At 36.6% G+C, this 26370-nt stretch overlaps 2 protein-coding genes and 1 long non-coding RNA gene across 5 annotated transcripts in view; 1 reads left to right on the top strand and 2 right to left on the bottom strand.

Moving 5' to 3' along the window:
- Positions 1–2553: 2553 nt before the first annotated feature.
- On the bottom strand, positions 2554–4988 carry LOC121373577 (gastrula zinc finger protein XlCGF71.1-like). Its single transcript, XM_041500263.1, has 2 exons — positions 4840–4988; positions 2554–3625 (listed from the first exon to the last, which is right to left on the bottom strand). Exon 2 carries the CDS (start codon positions 3389–3391, stop codon positions 2696–2698), a length of 696 nt encoding a protein of 231 aa, XP_041356197.1. The 5' UTR covers positions 3392–3625; positions 4840–4988; the 3' UTR covers positions 2554–2695.
- Positions 4989–14418: 9430 nt separating this feature from the next.
- Positions 14419–26370, bottom strand: part of LOC121373578 — a 29028-nt gene continuing 17076 nt past the window's right edge. The window contains exons 4-5 of one of the 2 annotated variants that reach the window (XR_005958099.1): positions 16879–16977; positions 14435–14444 (exon numbers count right to left, since the gene is read on the bottom strand). This is a non-coding gene — a long non-coding RNA (uncharacterized LOC121373578). Of the gene's footprint in view, positions 14445–16878; positions 16978–26370 lie in introns of both variants that reach the window. The other variant, XR_005958100.1, reaches the window with a different exon arrangement.
- Positions 19118–22634, top strand: LOC121373576 (zinc finger protein 257-like). 2 transcript variants are annotated; one of them, XM_041500262.1, is made up of 2 exons: positions 19118–19346; positions 21290–22634. In XM_041500262.1, the coding sequence occupies exon 2, from the start codon at positions 21601–21603 to the stop codon at positions 22462–22464; it is 864 nt and encodes a 287-aa protein (XP_041356196.1). In that variant the 5' UTR covers positions 19118–19346; positions 21290–21600; the 3' UTR covers positions 22465–22634. The 2 variants fall into 2 exon arrangements, with proteins under 2 accessions (XP_041356196.1, XP_041356195.1); XM_041500261.1 differs by having other exon boundaries at positions 19118–19443.

Below are 26370 nucleotides of genomic sequence, written 5' to 3'. Positions count from 1 at the left end.
ACAGTTTAGGAACATTTTCATAAACAATAAAGTTGAGAAAAGTAGGTATCTAAATACAAAACTTTACAAACCCCTAAAACCATTAATTTTACCAAGTCGTTTTTGTTTTTCCTTAAAATTACCGATATCGGGTCCACATGACTCGTAGAAATTGACTTAAAATGGAGAAAGATGAATTAACATTCGGTGCGTGTCACATGACCTCACACGTGCCAGATCAACAAGGCCAAAGCATTTAATTTTTACGATTTTTAAGACCCTTGTTATTAGAATTTGTTTTCAATTATTACATTCGATCTGCAAAAGGTATGCTACATTTTTATGCCTCTATTGTAGTGAATAGTATTCATAATCCATTCATATTAATTGTAAATAATATTTAGTGTATAAATTGTGTTAAAAAATGATATTGTACAAACTATTCACTGGTATAAACGTAATGCCTATCAGTATCGACATGAGTTTTAGCGATGTGTGTTGGTAAAACGCGGACCGGACCAGAACGCTTGACAAATTGAATTTTCCTTTTAAAAAAAATATTAAACTAAGAGTTTGTCAACTGTGCATAGTTAAGAAACATATATTTTGTTCAGGTAGTGGCCTTAAAAATGAAAAATGACGAAGCGCACATGCGTGTTACGATACTTTTTGCAAACGCATGCGCCTGAACGCAGTTAGAAACGTCGCACTCTTTCCTGTTTACCGGAGGGCGTTTCACTTTTGTTTACTAGAATGGATTTATTTTACATCCACATTGTTGATTTTTTTTACGTTAATTGATTGCAATCTGTTTTGTTTCACATATCGTAGCTGAAAAATGTAGAATAATATTTCCGTAAATATCGTATTCGTGTTTTTGTCGTTAGATGAACGCAGTTTGGGACGTCAATGATATATAATGTTTAAAATATGTCATGTCTCGACCCTTCCATATTGTCCTGCCCATTTACCAGCATCTTTCAACACATATACACACATTTCAGAACTGAAATGTTTTTCCACCAGTATGAATCAACATATGGTGTTTTAAGCTGTGCCTGTGTATAAAACGATAAGGATATGAGCACACTTCCCATTAGCAAAGTTTGTTTGAAACATATTTTATACATGAAGTCTCTGTCTAAAAACCACAATTAAAAATCTCAAGTTAAAAGGCTCAACGTTTCGTCAGCTAAATACTGACATCCTCAGGAGCAAACTAAACATAAAACCAGGAGTTCAGTATTAAAAACAGGTGAATAAAAAACAGTTCAAGTGAAAATGTCAAGTTAAAAGACTAAAAAAATCACAGGATAAGCCGACTGGGGGAAAGTAAAAGAAGAGTCAATGACTGCTTGGGTCATACTCATTAAGTCTGTCAGGCCACATTGTGTTCAAGCGGTGCATCCAGAGTGATTCGGCAATGTTCAATTTAGTTTTATCAAGATTAACAATCTTTTGTAACACAGTGAAATTATAATCATGTCCTGCTATATTGAAATGAGGGGCCACATGGGGTGCTTTAGATTGTTTATTATACAGAATGTTGTGCCTATGATTACTGAGTCGGGTACTGAATGGTTGGGTAGTTTGTCCTACATATTGCATTTGCAGTTATATAATATATAATACACAAAAGGATTCGGCACAAGTTATTCAACTTACGATGCCCTCTCCTAATTACAAATATTATAACATTTTAGGCGACTAATATACTACAAATATTTGAAACGAAGTAAACACATAAAACATAAAGCAAAACAAATTAACAGTGTATATAAGGTGAAAGCGAAAGAAAGACTACAATAAATATTCAGAACACAGTTAATACATAGAATATAAAGCAAAATAGATTTGTAGTGTGAATAAAGTGCTAAAATAATAAAATTAATAATAAAAATATAGAATAAAACAAAATAGAATAAAAATCGGGAAACTAAAGTAGTTTATCTTTCTAATCAAACGGCGAGGCTTTGACGTGGGATGGTCGATAAATTCCGCACATTTTGATATATTTTTATCGAGTGATAATTTATTTATCTAATCATTTATTAAACTATATTTTATTTATTGAATCTTTGTTTGTTTAATGTATTTTTGAGCATAATGAAATATTTGCTTGTTTGTGTCGTCACTTAAGTGTGGTTCTACCGTTTCGTACTAACTGGAGGTTTATTGGTACAAATGTGCTTAGAGAGTCTAATAGATGTTGTCTTTGCTGGGTATAAAGTTTACACTGAAAGAAGTAACGGAAGCTGCTCTCGTAATGGTACCCACATTTGCAGGATGGATCTGCAACTAGTCCACAGCGATATAAATCAACATTTAAGATAGTACAAGTGTGCCTTAATCTTGTATGCAAGATACTTTCCATTCCATTTCCACTATAGTGGAACAAATGAATGAATGAATGAATGAATGAATGTTTAACGACACCCCAGTACGAAAAATACATCGGCTTTTGGGTGTCAATCTATGGTAAATGTAAACACAATGTGATGATCAACATCAATATAAAAATTCAACAGTTAATTAAAACAGTGTAAAGAACTGTGCTAAAATACAAATATGACAAATAGATACCGACTTTTATTCAAAATTTTAAAACAAGGGGATTTGTGCTGCATTGGCCATTCTCAAAGAGAATGTTACACCCCTGCACCACGGTGAGGTTACAAAGGTACCTTGTAACTTTCAGGTGCAACTGCTTTTTTAGTTAGTCGCCAGTATGACTCAACATATGGTGTTTTAACTTGGTATGGTGTGTAAAACATTTTGAGCACAGTTCACATTTGAAACGTTTTTCACCAGTATGAATCAACATATGCCGTTTTAGATGGCTACCGAGTGTAAAACGCTTTGCGCACACTTCACATTTGAAAGGTTTTTCACCAGTATGAATCAACATATGCCGTTTTAAGTCGTAACTTAGTGGATAACGTTTTTCGCACACTTCACATTTGAAACGTTTTTCACCAGTATGAATCATCATATGCCGTTTTAAATGGCTATCGAGTGTAAAACGGTTTGTGCACACTTCACATTTGAAACGTTTTTCACCAGTATGAATCAACATATGCCGTTTTAAGCTGTCAGCCCTTGCACAACATTTTGTACACACTTCACATCTGAAAACCGTTTCATTATTATGAATGGACATATGTTTTGTTAAGCTGGAATTGGATATAAAACATTTTGCGCACATTGCACATTTGAAACCGTTTTCACTATTATGAGTGAACATATGCCTTTTTAAGTTGGAAATGGATGGAAAACATGTTTTGCACACTTCACATTTGAAAGGTTTCTCTCCAGTATGAACGTGCATGTGTACTTCTAAGAAGGACTTAAACGTGAAATATTTTAAGCAGACTTCACATTTAAGACCTTTCTGACCACCAGTGACCGACATTGTTAGATACGTCTCTGCGGCCAAGTCTTCAACACTTAGTTTATCTTCTCTATTTCTGTGTTCAGCCAAGTCGCATCTTCACTATAACACATTCACATGTGAGACCTCTATTATCACCAGTGACTGACATTGTTAAGACACGTGTCCGTGGCCAATTCTTCAACACTTGGTTTATCTTCTCTATTTCTGTATTTAGCCAGGTCGCATCTTCACTATACCAGATGTAGCATGAGCCTGAAATAGAAATAAATAATAATAATAATTAAAACAAGCATTGTGAGAGTACTGCTAAAGCAATACACGTCCCCTACCTGATCCACCAATTATTGGTATCTCCTAAAGTGGGAAAGTGGGTAAATCACCATGAATGTTTAACTTCATCTGTAACAGTACCCCCCCCCCCCCCCATCTCTCTCTCTCTCTCTCTCTCTCTCTCTCTCTCTCTCTCTCTCTCTCTCTTGATCTTCATCTTCATCTTTGTGTACATTTATGTATGCAAAAGTTGAATTTTAATGTTTTTCCTAGATTTCCATTTAAACCGTCTGCAATCTAATTAAAATTAGCTCCACTATTACATGTGGATCTAACACCAGCCAGTTGGAGCTCATGTACACCAATCAAAACCTTACTAGCAGAATCCTGCTAGTGATTTAAAAATAATTTGAAAACATTCCGAATTATCCTGAGGGTATACGACATGTTTCGTGTGAATTACGAATGCCTTAAATAAATAATTTGTAATGTAAAACTGAAGACTGATTTAGTTTGGGGTTTTTTATAAATAAATAAATAATTTTTAATGTCAAATTGAAGACTGACAGTGATAACCCACCCCGTACGTATTGGTATGGTTCGCTGTACTGCGGCCACTAAAATAGACTCGCCCGATATTTTTAGAATTTGTATGCTCCCAAATAACGTTATAAAAGGCGAAGTGTGATTGGTCAATATTTAAATTATTATTTACAGACGAAATGTTATCTGGACATTGGGGACTACGCAGTGTTGTTAGTTTTAAATCACTGGCAGGATTCCGCAAGTAAGGTTTTGATTGGTGGACATGAGCTCCAACTGGCTGGTGTTAGATCCACATGTAATAGTGGAGCTAATTTTAATTAGATTGAACCGTCTGGAATCAAGACATTTTTAATACAGAATTAGAAACGGTCTCACTGCTGTTTTTGCGGTAACCTCACACCTACAACTGAAATGATAGGTCAGGTGGTGTGTTTACATTGAAAACTGAAATTAATTATCTACAAAGTAATATAAGAATGGGGTTCAAAATCCGCATTGATCCGAGAAGTTCAGTTCGTACATATGTTCCAATTCGCCTATCACCAGTTATGTGACAGGACGCCGGAAACCGAGGTGAAAATAAATGTTTTGTGTAAATAAATAACAAATATATACAATCGTTATATTAGATGTCATTTCTCGACTCTTACCGTGCATCAGAACATCGTTTTGTAGACGATAGCAGCTATGAAAGTGGCAAAACTAAACCAAAAAGATCAACACAATCATACAGTTTAGTCAGCTTCTTACAAAGGAACTGAACATCCGAAAACTAATCTGGCCTACTGTTCGGAATTCGGACTATACATATGCGGACTGTTGCTTTCTGCCCTCTTTAAACAATATCCATGCTGTTGCCACGCTAAAGCTTTACCAGTGGTCTTGTGACATGTAAAAAATATACTATGAATTACATGGCCCTAGGAAATTACAGCTGAATAATTTCACTGAGACCTACAGCTATTTTTATGAATTTATATCATTTCAAAATCCAATAGCGCAGCCAACATGCAACACGTGTCGTCAAAGTTTAATGTTTGTTTTGTTTAACGACACGACTAGAGCACATTGATTTATTAATCATCGGCTGTTGGATGTCAAACATATGGTCATTTTGACACAGTCATAGAGAGGAAACCCACTACATTTTTTTCATTAGTAGCATGGGATATTTTATATGCACCATCCAACAGACAGAATAGGACATACCACGGCCTTTGGTATAGCCTACCAGTTGTGGTGCACTGGCTGGAACGAGAAGTAGCTCAATGGACCCACCGACGGAAATCGATCCTACACCAATCGCGCACCAGGCGTGCTCTTTACGTCCCGCCCTTGTCGACAAAGTGAATTTCCTTTCGGACAGGTGCGTTTTGCCCTCTCCCAACACACTGCATAATGACGAACGATGTTTCCTGGTACTCTTGTGTCATGTATAGATCATACTTTGGATTACGTGGGTTCCGGAAACTACATTAAAATAATTTCATTTTGGCCTACAATTATTATATAGAGGATAATAAACGAGTTACCAGTTATTATCAAATTTATGTCCCGAGTGAAATAATTTTCACTCGTCACCGAGCTTTAGCGAGTGACAAGTGAAAATTATTTCGCGAGGGACATAAATTTGATAATAACTGGTACCGAGTTTGTTATTATATTTATTACCCCAGCTATGTGGTTGGTTTTTTAAAACCTTTGTTTTCGATATAATTCCATTTTATAATTACTGTTTTGTAATAGGCGTCTTGATTGGCTAAAATGCTATCACGTGATCTAAAAAAAAAAAACGTTCATTCTTCCATGAACGTGAAAACTGCACTTTTTCGGTAAACAACGGAATCCCCGTTTCTATTTTTATCCTTAAGTCCTGTGAGTGACGGTGACAATTCAGGCTTTAAACGACTCCGGTTTTGAACTGACACACATGATGTATATGACAGGCCACAAAAACGAAGCTTCTATTAGAAGATATAGCAGAGAATGCTCAACAAATCAAAAGAGAGACATGAGCGCAGCTCTGTCACATTTGACAAAAACACTAAACCGACAACTTACACGCGCGAAAACACATACGCCTTCGGGCACAATTCCGCGACCTGTCCTTTCCGAGAATAATATCACACAATCACAAACTTCCTCTGAAATCCACACACACAGTAACACTGAAACCACTTTATCCCTTTCAAGTCAGTTTTCATTAATTTTCACTAATTCAACTTTTGACAACTGCAATTTTAATATAGTAATTAGGCTACGTAGTAGATAAATCTTCTAAATAATTTGACGCTCTCCCTCATGTTAATTATTGTCCGAACCAAATTGTTAACAACTACAAAAAATTACTCTCCTACCTTTAATTGCCGTTAGGTTTTCTCCAAATTTTGTCCAGACACAAATCGCAAAAAAAACCACTACAAATATACAGATTCCACACATGAGCCTGCAACGATGTCGCCGATATCGTCTTTACTGAGATTGCATAGGGAAAAATACATGCAGTTTTCTGCCGTCTGCCATGTTGCTTGTTTATGGAATACTCTTCAAGAGGGGTGAAAGCCTCCAAAGTATGTGACACAATTAATATGAAACCAATGATTTCTAGTGGTATCATAAAAAAATTAATTAATAATAATTAAAAATAAATAAAACAAATACTAATATGACGTCATCACGTTTGCTTTTATATCATAACATGTTATGACGTTGTTAGATTAAGTCCTATCATTTCACCCCTCTTGAAGAATATTCCATAAAAAGTCAAAATGGCATTTGCACAAAATTACGTGCTTTTTGCCCTATGCGCTCGCAGCGAAGTCGATATAGGTGACATAGTTATCATCTGGTATGTGGAATCTGTGTCACTGTAATGGTTTTTTCAAGATTTCTGTCTGGACAAACTTTGGAGGAAATCTAACGGCAATTAAAGGTAGGAGAGCAATTTTTCGTAGTTGTTAACAATTTGGTTCGGACAATAGTTCAAAATTCATCAAAACATTTTTTGCGTTAACAGTTGATGTTCTGTTATTTTAAATTTTATAACGTTTTATCCACATTTGGTTCAGAAAATTGAAATTTATAAAACCTTATGTAAATCAATATAATGAATCGGGAATTTGACGGAAAATAACGAATGTAACATTCTAAGGGAATTCCCTTATTTGTGTATTGATACAGTTGTAAATCATTGTGGAGTTCGATTGGGTTTTTTAATATAGTTTTGTATAATGGCAATATTAATGCATTTGGAATTATAAGAATTGAACGTTATATTGTTGACGTTCATGCGATGATAAACACCCAAACCGTTTCACACACTTATGCATGAACTACTTCGCGCTAAAGCGCTACGCCATTCATACAGTGTGTAAAACGGTCTCTCTCTCTCTCTCTCTCTCTCTCTCTCTCTCTCTCTCTCTCTCTCTCTCTCTCTCTCTCTCTCTCTCTCTCTCTCTCTCTCTCTCTCTCTCTCTCTCTCTCTCTCTCTCTCTCTCTCTCTCTCTCTCTCTCTCTCTCTCTCTCTCTCTCTCTCTCTCTCTCTCTCTCTCTCTGGCAATCGCATAGTAGGCCATTTTGCTTTCATGGCCGTACCAACTTTTAATTGCTTACGACGCTCCTGTATTGTGGTCGTATGCTAAAGGGAAAACGAAGAATTATGGCTTTGGAAACCTGTCACAATAACCGGTCAGGTCAAGTCATAGGGCTTAATGTGCACATTCACCAGCCTCGGTGGCGATCGGTCTACAGGCTGGTAGGTACTGGGTTCAGATCCCAGTCGAGGCATGGGATTTTTAATCCAGATACCGACTCCAAACCCTGAGTGAGTGCTCCGCAAGGCTCAGTGGGTAGGTGTAAACCACTTGCACCGACCAGTGATCCATAACTGGTTTAACAAAGGCCATGGTTTGTGCTATCCTGCTTGTGGGAAGGGAAAATAAAAGATCCCTTGCTGCTAATCGGAAGAGTAGCCCATATAGTGGCGACAGCGAGTTTCCTCTCAAAATCTGTGTGGTCCTTAACCATATGTCTGACGCCATATAACCGTAAATAAAATGTGTTGAGTGCGCACATTCAGAGCAAGCTGTTTTACCGCACGTCTGTCATGGGCTCAGGTGCCAGCTTTTGACCGGCTCCTCCGTTCAGGACAGGAAGGAAAACAGTTCCATCCTACTTTATTGTGTTTGGTGTGTTCTACTTGAAAAGAGTTTACATATTTGAATAAATAAATATTGAATCCTTACGTCCTATAATTATTAGCTTATTTCAATGTAGAGTAGGTCTACCTTTCTGTCCTTGCCCCCACTCCCATTCCTACCAGTGTAAACAGTGAATTACTCGATATTCTTCGCGAATCCAAAAGTCGTTTCCTTGGCGATATGGAGATGGAATTCAAACTTTGACGTCGTGTTGGATGTTGGCTCTATTGGATTTTGTAATGATATAAATTCATAAAATTCATAAACTAGCTGTAGCCGTTACGCATAAATGAACGTATGAAATGAATTATGTCGGGTCATGTCAATCAAAGCATAATCTTTACACGTCACACGACTGTTGGTAAATAGTTTTAGTCATTAAGCAATTGTCGGACTTCCTCTTTATCATTCCAGCCAGTGCACCACGACTGATATATCAAAGGCCGTGGTATGTGTTATCATGTCTGTCACTGTGGGATGGTGTATGTAAAAGATATCTTGCTGCATTAGGAAAATGTAGCTGGTATCCTCTAATGACTACGAGTCAAAATGACCAAATATTTGACTTCCAATAGCCGATGATTAAAGGTCCACGCTTATGGCACATTTTTAATACACAGTATATAAACAAATACATAAACATTACAGTATTAAAAATAAAAAACAAAAATACCATTCCAGTTATTAAAGCCGCACACCCTAGTTCCATCCAGCGAAAATAAATTATAATTTGGTTAAACTACAAACCTGTAACACACTTAGATCACGTTTTTATCAAATGGAGTGAAAAAGCAGGTTTTATATCGATAAATACCATGGGAATCCCCATGTTCCAATTGCTTGAAATAATTTTGAAAGTTTGTATTCTGATGTCACCGGTAGATGTCGCTCGAAGCACAACAATGCCTACGTCACGACAAATTTCACAGACTTGGGGTGCGTTCTTTTCACCTCTCCTGGACACGTTCCAACTGTTCTGTCCTGGTTGTATCCCCTCTCCAGATATCGTAGGACTTAGCAAAATTATTGGATTTAAGGGTTTGTAACGTTTTGTATTTAAATACTTACTTGTCTGAACTTTATTGTTACTGAAAATTTTCACGAACTGTGAAGAAAAATCTCACAAATGAACAACAACAAATCGGATGTTGATTGTGCGAACCGTGCACGAGAAAACAACCGAACCAAAATGATAACGGTCACGTGGTATACCAACGTCTGTGACATTGAAATGGAAATATCCCGTCTACAAATAGATTAGACCTTGTCTGCTCAACGGTTTTTTCTCAAACGTGCGTCCGTTTTTCAGAAATACGAAAAATGCATTTTGTGGTATTACAAACACCAGGATTACCAGGATTACCAAAAAACACTTCAGGTGAATGGAAATGTATATTCTAAATAATAAACGGTAAGTAAAGTGCAATTTTATTTGTGAAAAAATGGGTTTAATAGCGAAAAACAACGCCGTAATGGTTAACAACTAGCCGTAACTAGGGTGTGTCCCTTTAATAAAGTGACTTTTTGTAAAACGCTTGGGGAAAAAACCCACTGCTCAGTCTGTTTGACCCGCATCAGACCTGTGACGTGGCACCGGCGTTTTGTTAGGTCAACATGCCGACAGCTGACAATGATTTTTGGAAAAACAGCTGATTCTTAACGGACGCTAGTTTGGACATTTTGGTCTTATCACATTTGTACACCTACTCTAATGTACCTCGATTGGCGAGGAAGTGGTTTATAAGCACGTTAACCTAGTTATCTACCTACATGTGAGAAGCAGGACACAAGTTCAGTCCCGACTTTTTGAAAGTGGGAAATTAACATTTGACTGTAATAAAAAATGTGTTCAGATCAGAACACATTTAAAACAACAAGCAAAATAAATAACATTATTTTATTGATTAATATCACATAAAGTAGGAATCTGAATTTATTGTTTTAGACAGATCGGTATGATGCAATGCATGTATGAACACATACAAATACTATTACGATTTATCTTGCTACCTACACCCGTTACTACAGGTGTTGTTCATTGTTTATTAAAGGGACACACCCTAGTTACGTTTATTTGTTAACCATTACGGCGTTGTTTTTCGCTATTAAACCCCATTTTTCACAAATAAAATTGCACTTTACTTACATTTTATTATTTAGAATACACATTTCCATTCACCTGGAGTGCTTTTTGGTAACCCTGATGTTTGTAAAACCACGAAATGCATTTTTTCACAAAACGTGTTGTCGAGAAAAAACCGTTAAGCAAGCGAGGTCCAATCTATTTTTAATGTCACAGACGTTGGTATATCACGTGACCGTTATCATTTTGGTTCGGTTTGTTTTCTCGTGCACGGTTCGTGCAATCAACATCCGATTTGTTGTTGTTCATTTGTGAGATTTTTCTTCACAGTTCGTGAACATTTTCAGTAACAATAAAGTTCAGACAAGTAAGTGTCTCAATACAAAACGTTACAAACCCTTAAAACCAATAATTTTGCTAAGTCTTACGATATCTGGAGAGGGGATACAACCAGGACAGAACAGTTGGAACATGTCCAGGAGAGGTGAAACGAACGCACCCCAAGTCTGTGAAATTTGTCGTGACGTAGGCATTGCTGTGCTTCTACCGGTGACATCAGAATACTAACTTTCAAAATTATTTCAAGCAATTGGGACATGGGGATTCCCATGGTATTTATCGATATAAAACCTGCCTTTTCACTCCATTTGATAAAAACGTGATCTAAGTGTGTTACAGGTTTGTAGATTAACCAAATTATAATTTATTTTCGCTGGATGGAACTAGGGTGTGCGGCTTTAAGCTTTCAAAGTGGCGCGATTATTTCATAACACTTCCTGTGGTGTTCCAATTACTGGAGAACTGCAGTCATTGTCTAAAAGGTGACCACATGCAGAAAATAGAGATATGGTCGCGTACAGGTATAGACATTAGGGGCAAGATCGCGCGCCGGTGTAGACAGAGCTAATTACTACATGAACCGTACTTTTGTTCTGGAATTTGCATCCAAGTCCGAAATAGAAGGCATCCAGTGTCAACAGGTCTTTTTCCCTAACACATTAACGGTAGCTGAACGGGACTTTAAAACTGCCGGTTTACACATAATGCCGGTTTGGACCGAGTCCACTGTGCGTGTGTGTGTGTGTGTGTGTGTGTGTGTGTGTGTATATATATATATATATATATATATATATATATATATATATATATATATATATATATATATATATATATATTCAGGCGCGGATCCAGAATTTTTAAATAGCGGGGGGGGGGGGGGGGGGGCGAGGGCATGCTCCCCCGCGAAATTTTGAAATAAGTGCATTTTTGTGTAATTCCACTCTAGTGTATGCTATAGTTAAAAAAAAAAAACTTGACCCCACTAAATCCGCGCCTGATATATATACACACACACACACACACACACACGCACGAAAAGTTTGTATTTAATTATGAAATGCACGCCCCATATATTTTTTTATCATTCTAGGCTTGGTACCCTCCACTGGCGTAGGCAGGATTTTATATTGGGATTGGGGAGGGTGGGGGTGGGGGGTGGGGGAAAACCGGTGATTCAAATGTTTTTTGTTTTTTTAAAGTTTGATGGGGGTGGAGTTGGGGGTGTTCCCGTGCGCCCCCCCCCCCCCCCCCCTACGCCACTGCAGGGAAGGCGTATGGTCGTAACACTTTTTAAAGAGGCACTTTTGTGGGTTATATTTGTCTTATCTTATATTTTACACTGCCGCCCCTGCTCTGGTACCCTCCCCGCCTCCTCCCCCACCCTTTTAAGCTCTAGTTTAGCTCGTGCTCGTCGTGGTTTCTTGTTTGCTGTACCATGCGCAATCGTAGAACATGTGCCAGATATGTTTAAAAAAACAAAAAATAGGTGTCATATTTATCGACCACCTTAAATAATTTTCGTAATCCCCAGGGATGAAGTGGTCACTGCAGATCCTATACCATCATGATGGTCCTTTCCATTACGCACGGGTTCTATTTAAGAACCACTTCCATGCAAACCCTGTGATTGTCGGTTTGTTTAAAGTTGCGAAAAACTGCTGCTTTGATACATCCAAACAATAAACAATGGTTCACCATATTTTACATTTGAAATCTATTTCCAAAAGAATATTCCATCCATACAATTCAATTCAACAGAATAAAATTTTCGCGTTTTAAAAATACACGTGTTACACCTTCCCAGTAAAATGTCTGAAAGGCTGCAAATCACGCTTTTATGTTATGCCGGTAAGCGCATCACGGGGTCACGTGAGAGTTAGCTCTTGGAGTCGACAGGCGTTTTGGCAAGCTCTGGGGAAAACGCGACTTTTTACTGCGAATATATTAAAAACGGGTAAAAAAATTCAAATGTATTTTATTGATACTTCATATATATTGTAAAAGGTATACGTAGATACCAAACAATAGTGAATAACGTGTTTGATAAACGTTGACCTTTAAATGAAAAATGAGGATCACACAAATTTGATGATAAAAAGAGTATACTCTTTATTCAAGAACTTTGATAAATGTGAGTGTTGTGGTTTAAAAAAAGAAAGAAGTTTCATCTGGGTAAAAAAACACAAATGCAATTTTATTTCATCTAGTACCAATGTGTCAAGTAGCCTTGTGCTTGAAACATGTATGGGGCACCTGTAAAAAAAACGTACTCGAATCTTGTGCGGAAGTAGGGTAGTCATAGACGCTACCCGTTATCTCAGAAATGAGCAGCTTGACCCTCAATTTTTTCTGATTCACATTAAGGACGAGGGGTGGCAGTATTTATATCCGTAGCGTTTATGTCAATTGATACGCTGCAGGTAGGTTTTAGCCACATATCTTACTATTGTCATCTATGGGATTTGATTTGGTAGTATACACCCTATAATGTTTAAAATATGTCTTGTTCCGACCAGTCCATATTGTCCTGCCTATTTACCGGCATCGTCCAACACATATACACACATTTAAGAACTGAAAGGTTTTTGCACTACTATGAATCAGCATATGTCGTTTTAAGCTGTGACTGTGTATACAAAGATATACGCACACTTCCCATTAGTAACGTTAGTTACCAGTATGGCTCAACATATGGCGTTTTAAGCTGGTATGGTGTGTAAAGCATTTTGAGCACACTTCACATTTGAAAGGTTTTTCACAAGTATGAATCAACATGTGTTGTTTTAAGTCGTAATTTAGTGAAAACCGTTTTTGGCACACTTCACATTTGAAACGTTTTTCACCAGTATGAATCAACATATGCCGGTTTAGATGGATACCGAGTGTAAAACGGTTTGTGCACACTTCACATTTGAAACATTTGTCACCAGTATGAATCAACATATGTTGCTTTAAGATGTAATTTACTGGAAAACATTTTTGGCACACTTCGCATTTGAAAGGTTTTTCACCAGTATGAATCAACATATGAGGTTTTAAGCTGGTATTGTGTTTAAAACGTTTTGAACACACTTCACATTTGAAAGGTCTTTCTTCAGTGTGAATCACCGCATGCTGCTTTAAAAGGTAATCAGTTCTAAAACATTTTGTGCACAGTTCACATTTGATCGGTTTTTTACCTATATGAATCTGCATATGATATTGTAAGTTTGCATTGCTTTTAAAACCGTTTTTGCACACCACACATTTGAAAGTTTTTTCACCAGTATGACTGAACATATGCCGTTTTAAGCTGTCAGCCCTTGCAAAACATTTTGTACACACTTCACATTTCAAAACCGTTTCACTATTATGAATGGGCATATGCCTTTTTAAGTTGGAACTGGATGGAAAACATTTTTTGCACACTGCACATTTAAATGGTTTCTCTCCAGTATGAATGCGCATGTGTACTTCTAAGAAGGACTTAAACATGAAATATTTTAAGCAGACTTCACATTTAAGACCTTTATGACCACCAGTGACTGACATTCTTAGATACGTCTCCGTGGCCAAGTTTTCAACACTTGTTTTATCTTCTCTATGTCTGTGTTTAGCCAGGCCGCATCTTCACTATAACAGATGTAGCATGAGCCTGAAATAGAAATAAATAAATAATAATAATAATAATAATAATAATAATAATAATAATAATAATAATAATAATAACAAGCATTTTGAGGGTACTGCTAAAGCAATACACGTCCCCTACCTGACCCACCAATTTTTGATATCTCCTAAATTCAAGGACCACACATCTGTGAAAAGTTGGTAAATCATCATGAAAGTTAAACTTCATCTGTAATAGTACATGATAAAGCTAAATACAAAATTTTAGTTCAATATCTCAAGGCCTTTAAAAAAGAAAGAATCTTGACCGGAAAACCAATTTTTACATTGCCTCAGTCCAAAGGACATAACTCCGTCAAAAATGGGTAAATCGCCATGAAAGTCAACCTTTATCTGCACCAGTACTTGATAAAGCTATATACAAAATATCAGCTGAATATCTCAAAGCCTTCTGAAAAGAAGAAAAAAAGAGAAAAAAAGCAAGCCAGAAAACATATGTGGGACAGACAGACGGACAAACAAACTGGACGGAGATAAAACCTATAGTCTAGTCCCCTCCGGTTGGACCAATAGGGGAGTAGTAAACACAAATATAGCAAAGTTGCATGTGCTATGCACACATCTAGCTTTTTTCCTTGGAGTTTTCCCTTTTTAAAAAGAAGATGTCTATGTGCCTAAACGATCCCGTTTAAATTGTTGACCTCATCTGCCAGACTCATAGAATGCACGATACCCATTTACCGGAATTAGAAAGAAATGTTTTATTTAACGACGCACTCAACACATTTTATTTATGGTTATATGGCGTCAGACATATGGTTATAGATCAAACAGATATTGAGACAGGAAACCCGCTGTCGCCATTTCATGGGCTACTCTTTTCGATTAGCAGCAAGGGACCTTTTGTATGCACCATCCCAGAGACAGGGTAGTAACTACCACAGTCTTTGATATACCAGTCATGGTGCACTGGCTGGAAAGAGAAATAGCCCAATGGGCTCGCCGACGGCAGGGCTTCTGCCAGAGGGTAAAATGGGTATGGTGCCATACCAAGATTTTTGTGGCAGATTAAAACAAAAAGTTAACCTTTTGACAAAATTAATTACTTTTATCATTAATGTATGATTTTCTTAACATTAACCCTAAACTTAACCCCTTTTCTTTCTGTGGGAGGCCTCCCATACCCCCAAGTTAACTGTGGTGGCATTCAATTCCATAGTGCCATACCAAAAAATTTCCTTCTGGCAGAAACACTGGACGGGGATCGATCCCAGACCAACAGCGCATCAAGCGAACGCTTTACCACTGGGCTACGTCCCGCCATTCAGGTGCAGGTGTTGTGTTTACAATGGAAACTAGTACAAAGTAATATAAGAATGGGGTTCAAAATCCTCATTTCCCCGAAACGTACAGTCCGTACATATGTTCCAATTCGTCTATCACCAGTTATGGGACAGGACGACGGAAACTGAGGTGAAAATAAATGTTTTGTGCAAATAAATAAAAACATATACAATCGTTATATTACATGTCATTTCTCGACTCTTACTGTGCATCAGAACATCGTTTTGTAGACGATACCAGCTATGAAAGTGGCAAAACTAAATCAAAAAGATCAACACAATCGTACAGTTTAGCCAGTTTGTTACAAAGGAACTGAACATCCGAAAACTAATCTGGCCTACTGTTCGGAATTCGGACTATACATATGCGGAATTTTGCTTTCTGCCCTCTTTAAAGGGACATTCCTGAGTTTACTATAATGTTTAAGATGTTATCGACAAACAGAGACTTTTTAACGAGTGTAATTACATATCAAATATATTTTTCTGCATAAAATATTAGTGGCTGTATATTAAACGTGTTTCTGGTCGTTCTAATATATGTACTTGGTTAAATTTCATCTTATTTCCTAAAATATTGTTTTTTTTCGTACGTACGAAATTATTTGAAGACAAAATTCAGTTTGGGCTTCTTACAAATATTATGACGACCAGAAACGCACTGAATACATAGACACTGATATTCTAAACAAGAAAATATATTTAATATGTAAGCTTAATTGTAGAAATATTTTATTAGCCGGAAACATCTTACAATGAAGCAAACTCAGGAATGTCCCTTTAAACAATATCCATGCTGTTGCAACGTTAAAGCTTTACCAGTGGTCTTGTGACATGTAAAAAATATACTATGAATTACATGGCCCTAGGAAATTACAGCTGAATAATTTCATTGAGACCTACAGCTATTTTTATGAATTTATATCATTTCAAAATCCAATAGCAGAGCGGATATTTGTTTTGTTTAACGACACCACTAGAGCACATTGATTTATTAATAACTAGCTATTGGATGTCAAACATTTGATAACTCTGACATGAGTCTTAGAGAAGAAACCCGCTACATTAGCAATTGATCTTTTATATGTACTTTCCCACAGACGGGACAGCACATACCATAGCCAATTGACCAGTTCTGGTGAATGGATCCATCGTGACCGAGGTTTTTCGATCCTGCGACGCGAGCAGTCAGACGACTGAGCTGAAACCCGCCACCTAAAAAATAGGAGGAAATCTGAAACCGTGGTTTAAAATCTCATTAAAGGCATACTGTCACAGACCACTGACCTATTAAATGGCCTAACAAAGTATTACCTAAACAAATGTAAATTTGATTTGTCCCTAAATGTACTTTATTAAACCATCTATGTAACCACCATACTCCATTTACTAATGATATTTTGTAAAAATAATTGAAATATGGCAATGGTCCATAATTCAAAAACTAATATTGCCAAGAGGGTTAACATGGATTTACTCCATCATGGTTCAGTTATGGTGATGTGATAGCTAGATTTGGTTTCTAAACATTAATGTAATTATCATTTATTATAAATTTTTAGAGAAATGAGGTCCTTAAATCTGTGACAGTATGCCTTTAAAAAAGCAAGAAAAAATGCGCTAGGATACTAGTAAATTAAGTAATAAAAGATTTCTGTTTTGGGTTGGTTGTAAGTTTTCTGTTTGCTTAATAATTAATTTTATATGAACGTTCGTTTGATCCAAGTAAATGTAATTTAATATCTGGTAGTTAATAATTATTGGAAATGCATTAACCTACGTTGAACACAGCCACGCAATGCTGTTAGATCTACTGGTAGACCCAGTACAGCTAATTTTAATCAAATTGTTTTCAACAAATAACATTCCCAGTCTGGAGCTCCACGCGGTAAGACGTGTTTGTTTCGCGTGTGCACACTGCACGTGCTTTCGTGTGCTCGACTTGGGGGACCTTCATTTCGGTGTTTTTGTCAGCGAAATGAAGTTTTCTACTGGGATGTATGCGGCCATTGGAACTGATTGAACGCTGGAACGCTTCTCGTTTCGACAGCCTGCACCACCAGGTTGGATTCTTTTTTAGCGAGATTCCTTGCATCCACGTCATTTCTCCGTCTGACTGTCGACTTGGTTTTTTTCGTGACTCGTATGACGGCCATTCTGCAGAAAGCCACGGTTGTTCGCGTTTAGTCTCTACATGTCCGAGCCTGTCCTAGCAGCACTGGAAGATTGACCGCCCCACTCTAAGAAGAAATAGGAAGCGGGGTCGGCCCCTACTACTCTTTTTCTAGACTTTACCTTGCTTTATAGTGATACCATCTCGTATCCTCCGGAGTCGGGCCCGTCCGCACCACTATACCAAACCATGACGACTGGACTATACCCTAGTCTGATACTCTCTCTCGTTCAGACGGATCCGGCTTCTCAAGATCTGTATTTCAGCACAGCACTACACCTTCAACGTCTATCGACTGTCAATCTAGGGGTTTTCTTGACGGGATGCAGCCCATCTCGTCCCTTTAAGCTGTGCACCCAAACGGCCTTAACGAGGCCACTCGCGTGGACATATCGATCGGACTTTAAACTTTTAGATCTGCGTTCAAAATTTTATGTCAAAATTACTTCTTTATTTTTAAATATTATTAAATAGTCCGATCCTCTCTTCTTTCTCTTATTTAATTTTGGACTGTCCTTCTAAAATGCTCCAAATTATATAAATATTCAGCCGAGCAGTCAATTCTTTTTATTTTTGGCTTGTAACCTTTTTTTTTTATTTTATTTATTCTATTAACTTTTTTACTAATTACTATTTTCAAAATTCTGCCCATTTTCACTCCCCCCTCCCCCCCCCCCCCTTCCATCCCGAGTCAGGCCACCGATCTTATCGTTGGTCGGACTCGGGATGGGCGTGTTCGAAACCCTAGTGGTACATGGGCACGTTAAACTAGTTATCATCATCATCATCATCAACAAATAAACACAGGCCGATTCTGTAACACAATAGTTGTACTCAGTGACCAGCTGTAGACAGGAGTTGCGTCATAGTAGACAAGATGACGCCTTAGGGACCGATGGCGATGAGATTCTCCGTGTGTATGTATGGCCACAAATATATTGTCTGCAAGGTCAGATGTCGGGAATTAATGTGTTTATATCAATTTCATGTTCAAGCACGCTCGTTGACACCACGATTTCTGACCAGGGCCAGAAATTGTACATTTAATAATTCTAATTCGTAGTCATTAGAGGAAATCCGCTACAATTTCCTAATGCAGTAAGGGATCTTTTACATACACCATCCCACAGTGACAGACATGATAGCACATACCACGGCCTTTGATATACCAGTCATGATGCACTAGCTTGGATGATAAAGAGGAAGTCCAACAATTGCTTAATGACTAAAAATATTTACCAGCAGTCTTGTAACGTGTAAAGATTATGCTTTGATTGACATGACCCGACATAATTCATTTCATACGTCCATTTACGGCTATGTGTAGTCCGAACAGTAGGCCAGATTAGTTTTCGGATGCTTCGTTCCTTTGATAAAAGCTGGTGAAAATGTTCGATTGTGTGCAAAACTGGTTGGTTCAGTTTTGCCTGTTTTATAGCTAGTATCATCTACACAACTACGTTCTGATGTTCGGCGAGTGTGCAGAAACGACATCGAACATAACGATTGTATATGTTTTTTTGTTTATTTGTAGGATCTATTTATTTTCACCAGATTTCTCGCTACGGTCACATAGATAAATAGTGATAGCCGAATTGGAACGCGTGTACGGAATCGTGTCAACACGGATTTTAAAGTAAATTCACGGCGCGTGTTCACAGGAGGTGCTTGGGTCAAAGTCCTTCCCTGGTTGTAATATATATTTTGGCGAAACATCATCCGACCCAGTCGTTCGCGACAACGTAGACTCCCCTGTAGCCCGAGTACTCTGACTGTAGAGGGCTACATGGACATTTGGACAGATATTCAGCCCTGCCTCCAAATGTCCGTCTAGCCCTCAACAGTCAGAGTACTCGGGCTAACTCCCCTGCAAAATGTCCTACACATTCGCCCTACATTCGTGTGTGTGTGTGTGTGTGTGTGTGTATATATATATATATATATATATATTTATTTATATATCTTGCTCGGGTAATACAATAATCCTGACACTCGTTTCGTAAAATCAGTACGACACACAAGCTTGTATAATAATAATAATAATAATAATATATATATATATATATATATATATATATAAAAGTTTACTTTAATATATTGAACTCCATTCAAAACACATCTGATTTATCATTGCAATTGCATGGTGAAGTTAAAGTAAAACACAGTCGTGAGACCATTTTCTGATTCTGTACATATTAAAAAAACAATGTCTTCCAAAATACTTTAATACAAAATCAAGTAAAAACATGGAATTCGGCATTGATACATATAAATGTATACCTACACCAGTTCAATATATCATAAATACGATATAATGTTTTTAAATGATCTCATTTTTTCTTTTTAAATGCACAAAAGGAAACAAACACACAAAAAAGCCCACACCTATAGATCCCATGTAACATGCCCTCTTGCCATCCAGTCTTAAACATTTTAAACTTGTATACCTATTGTAAAACATAACTTCTAATACAAATTTCATATAAGCCTTTTTTTTTCATTGGTTAATTTCCTTGATGAATCGGACGATAGATGTACGCTGTCATGGGCAACCAGACTTTATCACGATGACAAAATTTCGAGAATTCGTCCGATATGCTGTCACTTAAGCCACCATGTGTAGTGTTTTCGTTGGTATATATTAATAATATATTTAAACGTCGATATAATTAAGTTTAAGAAAAAAAAACCCATAACAAACTTCAGATGAAAATGATGTTATTGTTACTATTTTGTTATTATTTCGTGCCATTGTAACGTTTAACACTTCGTTAGCAGCAGTCACCAGCATGTATCTTGTCATCTTCATAAATCAAGGCCAATATTCGTTCCTCGTATTCAGCCTTGATACATGTCGTCAAGAAATCGTGCCACAAAATGCTTAAATTTCATTGGATGCGATGACATCTGATGGCAACGAATCGCAACGCTCCTTATAGATTCCCTTGTTATTGTAAACAAAAATGGCAGCGTCAGCGTCCGGCGGTTAATTTTTTATATTGCTTTCAAGATTGTCACATGCTACCGATGCTGTGATTGGCCAGCGATGTCATCGTGTAAGGGACATAATCGGTGTTACAAATGTTCTTCCAATAGAGGACGCTAGTAGTGGATATCAGTAATCTTGACTACATGTATACGAGGAACGAATATTAGCCTTGATTTATGAAGATGGTATCTTGTGGTCTGCTATTCTAGTTTGCGTTCTCAAAAGGGTGCAAGCAGGTTCTTCAGAAATACTTATATCACAATCAGAAGTACCTTATTTTTGTTTAGAACATACTCTTTGGGACAATAAAATTGATAAAGAAGACAAGGTGAAAATGACTTGATTTGTTTTTAATTCTATTTCAGTCTCATACTACACATGCTGTGAAGATGTATCCTGGTTAAACAGAAACATACAGACAACAAATGAAGTGATGAACACTGACTAGGCAGACATCAGGGGTGGGAATTCTCCTCGATCCGCGGTTTTCCTCTCGTGGAACATTGCGTTTCCTCGCATTTCAATCGTCCTTTCCTCAAAAATGTGTCAGAAGGCACAGATTTTAACCTAGGATTGCAAGAATTTCCGGGACCCCTCTAGATTTCCCCTTTTTTACAGTTCACCAATTTCCACCCCTGATACATATCTAACACTGACTAGACAGACATATCTAACAATGTCAATCACTGGTCGTCATAAAGGTCTTAAATGTGAAGTCTGCTTAAAATGCTTTCCAACCAAGAGCAAATTAGAAGAACATATTCGCGTGCATACTGGAGAGAAACCTTTCAAATGTGAAATATGCACAAAATGTTTTACAAGTAAATCCAGCTTGACGAAGCATATGTCCATTCATAATAATGAAAAAGCTTTCAAATGTGAAGTGTGCACAAAACGTTTTACACGCAAATGCGGCTTGAAACAACATATGTTTATCCATACAGGTGGAAAACCTTTCAAATGTGAAGAGTGCACAAAACGTTTTAAATACAATATATCCTTAAAACACCATATGTTGATTCATACTGGTCAAAACCCTTTCAAATGTGAACTGTGCACAAAATGTTTTAGAAATAATTACCGTTTGAAGAAACATGTGGAGACCCATACTGAAGAGAGACCTTACAAATGTGAAGTGTGCTCAAAACGTTTTAAATACATCACCAACTTAAGTCCACATATGTTGTGTCATACTGGTGAAAAACGTTTTAAATGCGACGTGTGCACAAAACGTTTTGCACGCAGTTCCAGCTTAAAAGAGCATATGTTGATTCATACAGGCGAGAAACGTTTCAAATGTGAAGTGTGCACAAACCGTTTTACAGACGGTAACCATCTAACACGGCATATGTTGATTCATACTGGTGAAAAACCTTTCAAATGTGAAGTGTGCACGAAACGATTTGCATCCAATGGCACGTTAAAACAACATATGTTGATTCATACTGGTGAAAAACCTTACAAATGTAAAATTTGTACAAAATGCTTTACACACCATACCAACTTAAAACACCATATGTTGAGTCATACTGCTAACTAGCTTTTCAAAAGGGAAGTGTGCACAAAACGTTTTATACACAAGAACAGCTTAAAACGGCATACGTCGATTCGTGTTGGTGGAAAAACCTTTCAGTTATGAAAAGTATGCATAGGCTTTGGAAGATGCTTGTAAATAGGCAGAACAATATGGAAGGGTCGTAAAATATATATATATATATATATATATATATATATATATATATATATATATATATATATATATATATATATATATATATATATATATAAAGGGCCACTTTGTAGATCGTATTAACTCTTTGGTAGATTGATAGACAGATGATTTTTTTGCAGCTGATTACTGTGTATATATGATATTTCAGATGATTATTTGTTTTTCATAATTATATTACTGATTACCTTTTAGATTCCTTTAATATGCTTACGGCAATTAATTGATTAATATATATGTATATGCATATGTCTGTCTGTCTATATGTATATGTCTGTCTCTCTCTCTCTCTCTCTCTCTCTCTCTCTCTCTCTCTCTCTCTCTCTCTCTCTCTCTCTCTCTCGTGGGTGGAACGTAGCCCATTGGTAAAGCGTTCACTTAATACGCGGTCAGTCGGTGGGCCCATTGTGCACCACGACTGGCATATCAAATGCCGTGGTATGTACCACCCTGTCTGTGGAAAGAGTAGCCCATGAAGTGGCGACAGCGGGTTTCCTCTCTCAGTGTCTGTATGGTCCTTAACCATATGTCTGACGCCATATAACCGTAAATGTGTTGAGTGCGTCGTTAAATAAAATATTTCCTTCTCTCTCGCTCTCTCTGTCTCTCTGTCTCTGTCTCTCTCTCTCTCCTCTGTGTGTGTGTAGTGTGTGTGTGTGTGTGTGTGTGTGTGTGTGTGTGCCTGTGTATGTCTGTCTGTGTTTATGTGTGGGTGTGTCTGTGTGTGGTGTGTTTCTGTCTGTGTGTGTGTGTGTGGGGGGGGGGGGGGGTAATTGTAGTTGTCTCATCATTTTACGAGAGATTGTTTTTTCTCATTATTTATTTATTTACTTACCAACAAATAGTGATTATTACAACCTCATTTATAATCGTGCATTAAACAAAAACAAACTTATTTTTTAATTTCAGTTTTCCTCACGTTAAATAAAAAATATATTTCAAGTTCACACTTTACAAGAAATGTTGAATCACATGTTTTTATACAATAACATTTATATGATGACATGAAACGTTCTTTCTTATACGATATGATTATTTTAACCAATTATTATGTATTATATACCATTTTTATGAATGTTGTTTTACACCTCTTTTTGTTAGCATTTTAATGGTTTTTATTTTATAGATCATTCCTAAAGCGTTTTATTCATTAATATGAATTAGTATGTTTTATTGTATGTAATCCCTCAAGTTACAAAAAGAATAGCCTGTATATTATGTTTTAATGGTATGTTTTATTGTATGTAATCCCTCAAGTTAAAAAAAGAATAGCCTGTATATTATGTTTTAATGGTATGTTTTATTGTATGTAATCCCTCAAGTTAAGAAACGAATAGCCTGTATATTATGTTTTAATGGTATGTTTTTGTATTTATGTTGTATACTGGGTGAGATTTAAATAAAATATACATATGTATATATCTGTCTGTCAAAATTATTTGCATTTTGTAGAACTGATTTGGGAGTAACCAGGCTCGGAACCAGGGCGATGCAACACCCTTTTTGTGAAATATATTTGAAATGTATAATGTAAAAGAAGCAAAGAGCCTTTAATTTTCAACCAGGTACCCCCTATCATCTTTCAAAGTTCGTAGATCTGCGCTTGGTAACTTAAAGGAAGGGACAATTAAGGCATTTGGCCTGGTATGCATATTCAACGATATATAATGCACATTATTGTTTAATATCAACAAGTATAATAGTATAATTAATTAATAAAATGCTTAAATGTGACGGCTATGATATATAACGGGCACAGCCATTTTGTACCATCCCAGTGAATACGCCCTCTGGCGAGCTGGTGGTTACGTAATACCTAACGTGTCACGTCAGGAATTAGTCTTCGAAATGAAGAAACAAAACATACCTGATTTTTGCGGATGCATCGCAATGTTCTGTAATAATATCCATCCCAGTAAGCCGGTAACAAGTACATATATTATTTTTCAATACAAAATAAGCCACCATTGTCAAAAAGTGTTGAAATAACTATTATGTTTTGTACATAAATTAACCCACGTACTGAAATAATAATCGGAGTGTGTCTTGGTTAACTGGTCTTTTCTTTCCGTGGCCTGTACCTGTGGTTCCTGATTGGCAGGTGTATATTTAGACGGTCCCTAGACACACTAAAAAGACGTGCCTCTTTTATTAAGATCACAAGGTATTGTCTGAAAGCCGCGCGAACGCCCCTCAAAATCGTAATGGACCTTATCACTTTAGTACTGTAAGTAATACTGTAAAACATTTGATTAAGTAGACTTTCCCATCTAAAATCACAAAACTGACCAATTACGTAGTCCCAAAGAAAAGAAAATTATCATTTGGGTATTGTGAGTGGTCGTTTTTTCTCGAACGTACCCTACCAATAAGCCTAATAATAAGCATTTTTATTTGGATTTTTTTAAAGAGAAAAATACTATAACTCCATTTCGTTCTATTGATGCAAATTGAAATAGATTTAGTTAAATAGTTTATTATAGTATCAAGTCATTTATGTTGTTTTACGTCAGGTTGATGAAAGCGAAGTAAATTAGAGCGTTTGTTTACACTGCTTAAGAGGAGTTCGACGGAGATGACGTCACTTCGCCCCAAGCTATACCACCGGACGTTACAAAAACCAAACAAAATGGCTGCCCCCAGTTAGCAGGAATAATCATGTTTTTTTATTAACTCTAAAATTACGCTTTTTTTATTTGTTAAAGTGTCAGTATGTGTTAGTGGTCCGGGTATGCATCTTTCCAACACATAAGACTCTTATTTGAGTTTACCCTACCTTTAAGGACGGCATATGTAGTCCCGATGGTCTAGTAATGGGACAAATATATCACCACTAGCTGAGGCAACGTGGGAATGTAGATAATATAAAGTTTAAATCTGCTATGCGTATTTGTAATAACTAACCTGGCAATTATTATCAATTTACCATTTTAATTATTAACCGTATAATTATTATATCATTTAACCCATGGCAGCAATAGCATGAGTATATACTTCTTTACTATATACAGTGCATTTAAGAAAAATTGCCTGTCAAAGTTAAAAATACAATAATTGGTTATTTGTTTCATTTACTTGTAATAAACAACTACAAATGAATCGATCCAACGCATGATCTTTCCGTAATTAACTCTATAGAATAATACTTCTTAAAAGTCTTGCACTGACGACAAGAGGGGTTTACCGAATAATTTGTGGCTTAACATAGCATGGCCACCATCTTTATCAGTTTCCTTTATCAGTTGACTACAAATAATTCTGGGTAAATTTGATTTTTTAAATGTGTACGCATAAAACAGTGACGTCACTAGTTAATGCGTGTACCACTCTAAAGATGCCCCCCCCAAAAAAAATAAAAAAAAATAAAAAAAATAATAATAATAATTTTAAAAAGTTCTACTAGTAATCGAATTATATTTGGTTGTAATTTGTTATAGGCATATAGCTAAAGTATAATATTTGTAACTTTGACACAGCACCTTTAACATATTACGTAATATATAGTTTTAAATTAAATAAAATATAATATGCCACACAATATTTTCTCTTAATAGTTTTTATGCTTGCAGTGGGGGAAAAGAGCAGAAGGTTAAACGATGTGGGTAGATGAATACAATTACATGTGCATACAATTGAAATATATATATATATATGTGTGTATTTTGTGTTGTCTTATTTCATTTATAATGGCGGAGATACCCAAAAAACGGCAACGTA

Source organism: Gigantopelta aegis, chromosome 5, assembly GCF_016097555.1.
Source record: "Gigantopelta aegis isolate Gae_Host chromosome 5, Gae_host_genome, whole genome shotgun sequence".
NCBI classification, from domain to species: domain Eukaryota; kingdom Metazoa; phylum Mollusca; class Gastropoda; order Neomphalida; family Peltospiridae; genus Gigantopelta; species Gigantopelta aegis.
This window is presented reverse-complemented; position numbering and strand designations above follow the sequence as displayed.

Bases quoted from the DNA above. Each gene is read 5' to 3' on its own strand.
- LOC121373577 (XM_041500263.1), bottom strand. From the start codon at position 3,391: ATGTCGGTCACTGGTGGTCAGAAAGGTCTTAAATGTGAAGTCTGCTTA.
- LOC121373576 (XM_041500262.1), top strand. From the start codon at position 21,601: ATGTCAATCACTGGTCGTCATAAAGGTCTTAAATGTGAAGTCTGCTTA.